Raw genomic sequence first — 9,399 nt, forward strand, 5'->3', positions numbered from 1 at the left:
AAATCAAACTTTATTGAAATATTGTTTCATCAACTTGCAATTCTAACACTATTAATAAATGCTAGGGCAGGTGGTGGCACAGAGAGCCTGGGGCACAAGTGCTGTCTTTAAAAGCTTTGCTTGCTGTACCCTTTGGAGCTGCCTCCTGGTCCCCTCACCCTCTGCCTACCTGTTAAGAGCCTGTCCTGGACAGCACATCAGGGGCAAACAGCCTGGATGCCCAGCTGCAGACAGACATCTGTGCCTGGAGGAGGAGGCCGCCTCTGGGAGCAGGAGGAGCTGCTGGAACTCTTCTAACCAACCTTCTTTTAATGCCCTCAAGCACCTCCTGCACACAGATAGACCCCACCAGCAGCAGTAGAATAAACAGGCCCTGCAGCAGCAGGACTGCAGCTCTAGTGAATGAGACAAGCCTCTCTCCAGCAACGTAGAGGAGCCCAGGCTCAAAACCCTGGTCTCCGCCTCCATGTTTGCCACCTGCCCAGGACTAGGGGCAGCATGGGAGCTGCTGGCTGGGACCGTGCTGGTCACCCCCTCCCTGCCACCTGTCTCTCCAGCCACCCTTTCAGCTGCAAGGCTAAGGCCAGTGGCTATAGTAGGTGCCGTGATTTCAGGCAACTCCTCTCTGGGCTGGTCCTTGGCTGGAGCTCCCTCCACCTCCAGCGCTGTCTCTGGAGGGGGCTCTTCCCATGCTGGTTCTGGCTCAACAGCTGGTGCTGGAAATGCTTCTATTTCTGCATATTGAGCAGGAGCGGAGAAAGGAGAAAGGGTCCCCAGCGTCAGTCACTTTCCACTGGAATTTCCAAACACAGAAACAACCTCCCTGAATTTAAAGGAGTTCCAGCCCCTAAACACCGCCCCCGCAAAGTCTTCCAGACTGCAGGCCACCTCACCATGTGCCTCTGCCTCCATGGGCTCCCGAATCTCCTCCTGGAGGAGGGCAGTGTGCAGATGCAGCCCCGATGGGATCTCTGGTGTGGCCTGGCCTGCTAGGGCCTGCCCCGGGCTGCCCTGTGGTACCTGGGTGCACCTTCTTACAAAGGGCCACAGGCATCTGGGGTGAGGGATGAGCCTTCTTCGGCATCGTCGGAAAAGGCTCTCACTCCCTCCATTCCTGAAGCAGCAGCCTCTCGAAGTGGGGAAGCAACACGAGAACATCTTGCTGTCTCCAGCGTCTCCCACCAAGTGAGCTGGTTACAGTGCTGACTCTAGGATCTGGGCGCCTGGTTACCAGAGTTCTAAGTTCTGTTCGGCTCTGTCATTAAGGAAGTGAGGTCGCTTCTTTAAGGTTCTGTCCCCTCAGCCCCTTCCTTCCATAAGACCTCCTCAGGACTCCACTGGGCTGCTGACTGCTCACCCTCCCTCCAGGACACCTCCTTACCTAGACACCATTATGTCCACCCAGGGCCTGCTTGGACACCTGTGCCTGATGTTCACCGGGGGCCGGATATCCTCCTCAGGCCTGATATCCACGGAGGGCCTGATGTCTGCCTTGGGCCTATGTTCCTCTTGGGGCCTTGTGTTCACCTGGGGACTGTATCCAGCTGGGGCCTGATGGCCTACTGGGTCTTGTTATTCACCTAAGGCCTTGTGTCCACCTGGAGTCTGGTGATCACCTGGGACTTGGGTATCAACCTGGGACCTGGGTGTCCACTTAAGGCCGGATGTGTGCCCAAGGCCTGAGTTTTCACCTGAGCCTGATGTTCTCCTGGGGACTGGGTGTGTTCCTTGGGTCTAATGTACACCTGGAGCCTACATGTCTACTTAAGGCATCCATCGTGTCTACCTGCGGCCTGATGTCCACATGAGTCTGGTGTTCAACATGGGCCTGCTGTCCACCTAGGGCCTTGGTGTCCATCTGGGGCCTGGTTGTCAACTTGGGGCCTGGTGTACACCTTGAGTCCAGAGTCCATCTGGGGCCTGATGTCTGCCTGCAGGACTGGCGTCCTCCTGAGTGAGGTGAGAGGATCTCTGGAGCTCAAGAGATTGAGACCACAGTGAGCCTTGATTGTGCCACTGCCCTCCAGTCTGGGTGACAGAGTGAGACCCTGTCTCAAACAAATCAACGAAAAACCGCACAAATTATATAGCTATACAAAAATATTGTCTTTCCTTTTAACCTTATTCTGTGAGCTTTTTTCATTATTTATTTATTTTATTTTCAAAACCTTTTTAGTTAAAAACCAAGACACAAACATACACTTTCACCTAAACCTAAGCAGGGTCAGGATCATCAATTTCACTGTCCTCTACCTCCACATCTTGTCCCACTGGAAGGCCTTCAGGGGCAGTAACAGGCATGGAGCTGTCATCTCCCTGATAATAATGCCTTCTTCTGGAAACTTTCTGAAAGACTTGCCCGAGGCTGCTTCAGTTAACTTAAAAAAAAAGTAGTGATGGAACTGTTCAAAGTTACTAACTTTGGATTTTCTGCCCACCTAACTGCCGGAGAAAGATTTTTAAAGTAGCATATGAATTATTGCTTTTTATGGAGATGCCATTATTAAATTTTATAATTGCCCTGCTTTTTCCAAATATGACATAGAAACAGTTAAATCGATTCAAGATCATTAAATCATATGAAATAATTTTTATATACATTATCTGCTGGGTTGAATATTACATAAATCGTCTCCAACTCATAGGTAGTCTTACAGAGACAGAGGCATATTTTTTAAATTGCTGAGCTTGATATCAAACAATATAAAGGCTGTTAAGAATGCTGAGATGGATTTGCTTAATAGATGTCAAACCGGCCTGCCTTCACAGGAAGGGCATATAGCCGCTGCACTTGCACCAGACAATTTATTTGTGTGTCCGTGGACAAGAAGTAAAGAAAAACAATGAATAACTTCCAAGGCAGTGAAAACATTGCAGCTGAGCTCTGGAATTCTTAGTAGAAACCATGAAAAGGGAATGAAAACACTTAGAGCAATTGCAGGTTAGAAACTGGGATTCACAGGAGCTTAATGGGGCGCATTATGTTAAGTGAAATTGTAGTGGGACAAGCCGCAGACAAAACTCCTCAGACACTGGATTAAAGAAGAAAGAGGTTTTTTATTCGGCTGGGAGCGTCGGCAGACTCGCGTCTTAAGAGCCGAGCTCTCTGAAAAAGAAATTCTTGGCCTTTTTAAAGGCTTACAACTTTAAGGGGTCCACGTGAAAGGGTCGTGAGAAATCGAGCAGGCGTGAGAAATGTGACTGGGGGCTACATGCGTCAGCTAAAAGAACAAAAAGCTTTACAATGCTTTTTTCATACAGTGTCTGGAATTTACAGATAACACAAGTAGTTTAGGTCAGAGGTTGATGTTATTATTATTACTTTTTTTAGCTCCTAGGGCCGGGTGGTGGTGCCAGGGTTGTCTGGCTATTTATCTTACTTTTGTTTTTTTCTAACTTTTTGCTTTCTCTCTTTCCTCCTGTCTTGTGAACTAGGCAAGGTGGGGGGAGGAGGGCAGCAGGAGTAGTAGTGATCTCCTTCTTTATCCCCCATTTCAAGAATTTATACTAATTAGTGGGAGTTCTTACTTTTATTTTTACTTTCTGAGTCTCTTTGCAAGACAGAGCAATAGTGTTTTATGTAATACGCTTGTGCTGAAGTCTTCTGAGGAACCCATGGTAGCTACAAAACCTTTTATCATTTGAAGGAGCAAGTGTAATACACAGGGGAGCAGCAAGCAAGTTTCTATTACTAGTAATACACTTATAATGAGGGTTTTACATTTTTTTGTAGTTGGAAACTGTTTTCTGAATGAAGACTTAGGTTCAAACCTGTGTTAAACCTGTACAGGCACATGTACCAACTTTGTCATGTCTTAAGCAAGTTAGTTTTTTTACTGGGTCTTAAAAGCTTTTTCTTAGCAAGTAACACAGTATTTTTTAATAACAGAAACTTTTAAGAGCCAAGACGCTTGAACTTGGGGCGTCTGTTTGGGGAAAGATTTAGTTAAAGTAAAGTTATTTTGAGGCATTAACTCTTTTGCTTCTCAAGGCTGTTGGTCTCTTATGTTAGCTTTTTTATAAACATAACATAAAGAGACATCCAGGCTGCCAGCAATGTTCTCAGCCAGCTGAGCAAATAGGTTTTTTTCTATTTTCTTTTTGCTAAAGGAGGAGGTTCTGGTAACTTCTGGTTTATATGTTTAAAGAATGACTGAAAGACTCGGAATTGTTGCTGGGCTGGATGGGTCTGGGTTTCCTAAGTAGTATGTGTACAGTGGGGACACCTTATATAGGTGTTTCTTCTAGCATGGTTATGGGGGGTATCAACAACAAAACAATGTACAGTATATTCATATCCAGCAAGGACAAAAGAGGTCCTTACCTGGGAAAAAGGTTGAATACAGACACAGAACAATAGGAAAACAGTATTACAGGAAAACTATTAGTCTTAAGATTTTTAACTACATTTACTTGCTTGATGAGTCCTCAAGCTTCGGCCGTGCGTAGACTAGTCAGCTGCTGGTGTGTGACTAGAGCAGGGCTGTGGTTCTCAGCAGCAGCTTGGTCTCATCTCAGGATCGGCTGGGTTGGGTGATCTGCATCCTGCTGGCTGGTCCACTGTCCTGAGCTGCCAGTGTTATCTGACTGTGGTGGATCTAAGACACAACACCTGCAACTTTAACAGCAGTGGGAGTGGACAAGGTTACAAGGTTACAGTACAGGGCCCATCCTGTATGGGTCCTAGAAAAATTAAATTTTACTTTAAACAGAGTCACTAGATTTAAAGGGGTGTCAGGCTTATAGGCATTTTCATTTACTTAATTATGAACACTTTGTATGGCTATTTTTAAAGCCTGCATTTGCTTTTTTAAGGTTAATTCCTTTGGTTTCTGGAGGTCCCCTTTAATTTGACCTATGATTTGGGGGTGGCAGACTGAACACAATCTTTTAGGGCAAATACCTAGTTTGTTTGGTGGGGGTGCACCTGACTCGGAGGAGGACCATAGCCAAAAACCTGATTTTATCTTAAATGAATTTCCTGGCAATATTTTTTTCAGTAGCTGCTCGAGTGTCTAGTTCATGCGTTCTACCTTTTCTTGAACTTTGTGCCGATAGGCTGTGTGTAACTTTTATTTTATTTTTAACAGTCTTGTTAAATCTTGCACTATGTCAGCTGCAAATGCTGGCCTATTGTCTGACTTTAAAGTTAGAGGTACTCTAAACCTGGGGATAATGTCTTTTAACAGTACTTTAGTCACTTCTTGTACTTTTTCTGTCCTGAAAGGGAAAACTAACTTACCCTGAAAATATGCAAACAAGCACTAACATGTATCGACAGCCTCCAGCACGGAGCAGTTCTGTAAAGTCTATACGCAAGTTTTCACAAGGTGTTGCTCTTTTTCCTGTTTAAGTTTCTTAGAGGAGGGGCTCTTCTCCCCCACCCACTCTTGGTAACACTATTTAGTGGCTTAGCCTTCAGTGAGTAGTTGGAATCCAGATGCGGCAGAATCTTGCTGCTTTTAACTTCTAATGTGACCGTGGGCTCCTGGGAGCCTAAAATAAGGTGCCTAGTCTGCCTTAGTCTATACATTCTTCAGCTCCTGTCAGCCTGATCAGGTCCGTATTTGGTTCCTCCAAGGTGCGGCAGCCCTTGGCCGATGGCCTCTTTGTCTTGCAGCCTTGGCCATTTCTTTTATTGCCTTTTAAATATTTACCTTTTTAGTGTCCTTTCTTTTTGCATCTCACACGTTAATCTCTCTCTAGCCTTGTCCGGCTCTTGAATCCTTGCCTAACTTGACTTCTTTCACATTTATATTCACGTCCACGTCCTCTCACATTGCTAATTTTTGTTTTTATGAGAGCTGTTGCTAACAGATTGGCTTTCTTTCTTAAGTCTTTAATTTGCTTTTTTGTTTTTTCCTTCTGAGTTATCCTGCTCTTACAGCCAGCTGGTGGGGCGGGGCAAGGGCACGGGACCCGCCCCCGCACACTGCTCTCTTGTCTCTCCTGTTTTCTTCTGATTCTTTTTGTTACACTTACTTTTAGTCTTTTTGTTGTTGTTGTTCTTTTCTTTATATAATTTTTTTATGCACTTGGAGGGTTAAACAGGCATACCGAGAGTCAGTGTAAATGTTTACATTCTTACCTTTACTGAGTACTAAGGCCCGAATTAAAGCAATGAGCTCAGCTTAACAAGACAGTGTCCAGGGTTACCACCGCATATTCCGCACCTCTCTCTCCTTGTGGGTTGATGAAGCTGTATAGCTCCTAGTCTACTGATGCCTAAGACTGGTCCCGGAGGTCAGGTCTGCTAGAGTAAACTTGAGTCCCACACACCTCTACACAGTTATGCTCGACAGGGCTCTAGCTGCCGGGAGCAAGGTGCCGGGTTCAGGGTGTTTCCAGTTTAGTAGATCAATGGTTGAAAAGGGCTGATAGATGAAAGTCTGTTGCCCCCCCCCGGATGTGGGCCTGGTCATTATAATAGACAGGTCCTTGCGTCTGCCTGAGAGGCATTTACATAGCTCAAGCAAGAACAGATCTGAGAGGGCCCACTTGACTATCTTGACTTCCTTCCTTGGCCTCTCTAGGCTCCGATCCTCCCCTTCGAGGTGAGACCTGGGTCATGTTAGCTCCTGAATCTCGTTTCTGAGGGGGCTGTTGGCCTCAGTAAAGCGGGGTAGGCTGGGACATATGGAGAAAGAATTTCTATTATCTCTGGCAACTCCTGCAAAACTGGCTTCTCTTGCTGTTTCTGGGACTCCTTTTTTTTTTTTTTTAACTCTGTGTCTGCTGGCGAAGCTGCTCTTACTTTTACTTTTGGCTTTTTTGCAATAAGCTCTTAAACAGGGCTAAATTTATGCTGGTTTTGTCTATCTTATATTTAACCATGAGTCAATATAAAGGAATTTGATCTAGGTACACTGGCTGTCCTCCGACCCCTGTCACCACCTTAAATACGTGGCCAATTATTCTCTGTCTGTAGTTCCTTCAGTGGGCCATCCAACACCAAAAGAGGGCAATTCTAATTTACACAGAGTTCTTAACCTCTAGGGGGTTAACTTAACTCTATAATCTCCTGCAAAACCTTTTTTAAGGTTCTGTAACATGCATTTTAATAGAGTAAGTTTTGATGATTTGATGACTTTCCTTTTTTCTTTTTGAAATGTTTTTAACACATTTCCTAGTGGAGTGGCCTTACTTTGTGTCTGACCTATTTTTCTCTCGCGACAAAACAACATTCACACTACAAGAAGGAAAGGGCACAAGATCACTCACTCGTCTAATTCACACTAAATCAAAATCAAAGCTATAACCAAAGTGTTGTTAAAGGCACAACTGTTCGTCAAGCAGTTTAAGCCAAGTCAAAATCAGAACCAAAACCAAAGCGCCAATAAAGGCACGCCTGTTTATCAAGCAATTCAAGTCAAGTCAAAATCAAAACTAAAACCAAAGTATCAAGTAATTAATTCAAATCAAGTCAAAAACAAAAACCAAAGTGCCGGTACAGGCACGCCATGGGTGATCAGGCCACGCTTCCACTCAAATGGAGTGGGCAAGTTCTAAAGACCAGTCTTACCAAGTTTCAGATGTCTGGACTTAAAGTGCCAGTGCCGTCCCAGTGTTCAGCCACTGTGTTGATCCTCCACGGGGGTCTGCCGTGCACTGCTCTGACAAGACGTTCCTGACGAGACGTTCCACTGCGGCAAATGCCTACCCGGGAGCGTTCTCAGGATCCTCATCTCAGGATGTACATCTCAGGATCCGCCAAGCTGGCCAGAGTCCGCCTACAGGGCAGGCATAAGCTGCCTAAGGGGCTGCCTCTACCGTCCGTAAATCACCTCGCTTCCCGGTCAAGGAACCAAGAAATGTAGCAGGATGAATACAGACAGAACTCCTCAGACATCGGATTAAAGAAGGAAGAGGTTTTTTATTTGGCCGGGAGCCTCGGCAGACTCACGTCTTAAGAGTCGAGCTCCCCGAGAAAGAAATTCTTGGCCTTTTTAAAGCCTTACAGCTTTAAGGGGTCCACGTGAAAGGGTTGTGGTAAATCGAGCAAGTGTGGGAAATGTGACTGGGGGCTACATACATCAGCTAACAGAACAAAAAGTTTTACAATGTTTTTTTCATACAGTGTCTGGAATTTACAGATAACACAAGTAGTTTAGGTCAGGGGTTGATATTATTATTACTTTTTTTTAACTCCTAGGGCTGGGTGGTGGTGCCAAGGTTGTCTGGCTATTTATCTTACTTTTGTTTTTTTCTAACTTTTTGCTTTCTCTCTTTCCTCCTGTCTTGTGAACTAGGCAAAGTGGGGGGAGGAGGGCAGCAGGAGTAGTAGTGGTCTCCTTCCTTAAAATCAGCCAGGCACAAAAAGACAACTACCACGTGATCTAACTTATGTGGAATGTAAAACAATTGAACTCACAGAAGCAGAGAGTAGAATGGAGGTTACCAGGGGCTGGGAGGCAGGGGCTTGGGGACATAGTGAAAGCATTCAAAGTTGTACTTAGGAGGAATAAGTTTAAGAGATATATTGTACAACATGGTGACTGCAGTTAATGTATTGTATTCTTGAAAATCAAGAAGTGTTCTCACCACAAAAAATAAGTATGCGTATGTTCCTGAGCGCAATGTAATCATTCCACAATCTGCTTATTTCTAAACAGGTTTTACACAACATATATACAATTTTATTTGCTATTTAAAAAGCTAATGGATTGTAAAAATTAAGTACTGGAAAACTTGTAACAGTTTAGAACAACTCTCTTTGTAAAATTAATGGTTCCTTTCTTAACCAACCTGCTGGTCTCTATTAGTTAATGAAATGGAACTTAGTTTATACTCTAAATCTCAATACAAAATTGTAGTCGTCTTCTACGTATTAACTGATCTGAAAGTAACAGCAGAATCAGAATGAAAACCATCTGAAAAGAAAGTTTTCCCAAGTGAAATGTTTTATTGGCCTTTGATTTATCTCTTTTACTTAGAAATAAAATGAATAATTATTATTTTAATAGACCCAATTGCTTCAGGCTATAAACTTGATTATTCAATTTCCACTTCAATTTTTATAGCCTGAGAGACATGCTTTTGAAAATATTCTTGGCTGTGCGCGGTGGCTCACGCCTGTAATCCCAGCACTCAGGGAGGCCGAGGCAGGCAGATCACGAGGTCAGGAGATCAAGACCATCCTGGCTAACACGATGAAACCCCGTCTCTACTAAAAAAATTAAAAAATTAGCTAGGAATGGTGGTGGGCGCCTGTGGTCCCAGCTACTAGGGAGGCTGAGGCAGGAGAAAGGCATGAACCCAGGAGGCAGAGCTTGCAGTGAGCTGAGATCGTGCCACTGCACTCCAGCCTGGGGGACAGAATGAGACTCTGTCTCAAAAAAAAAAAAAAAGTAAATATTCTTGGCCGGATGTGGTGGCTCAGTACCTATAATCCCAGCTACT

The 9,399-nt window shown here is 44.6% G+C and overlaps 1 protein-coding gene across 1 annotated transcript; it reads right to left on the reverse strand.

The window, feature by feature from the left end:
* Nucleotides 1-6: 6 nt before the first annotated feature.
* CDRT15 (CMT1A duplicated region transcript 15) lies at nt 7-1,730 on the reverse strand. The gene is given in 3 exon segments (XM_011995310.1): nt 7-480; nt 483-754; nt 896-1,730. Coding segments are annotated over 3 exon segments (843 nt in total). The 5' UTR covers nt 1,159-1,730; the 3' UTR covers nt 7-172.
* Nucleotides 1,731-9,399: the final 7,669 nt, after the last annotated feature.

Source organism: Mandrillus leucophaeus, unplaced genomic scaffold, assembly GCF_000951045.1.
Source record: "Mandrillus leucophaeus isolate KB7577 unplaced genomic scaffold, Mleu.le_1.0 Scaffold480, whole genome shotgun sequence".
In the NCBI taxonomy this organism is placed as follows: domain Eukaryota; kingdom Metazoa; phylum Chordata; class Mammalia; order Primates; family Cercopithecidae; genus Mandrillus; species Mandrillus leucophaeus.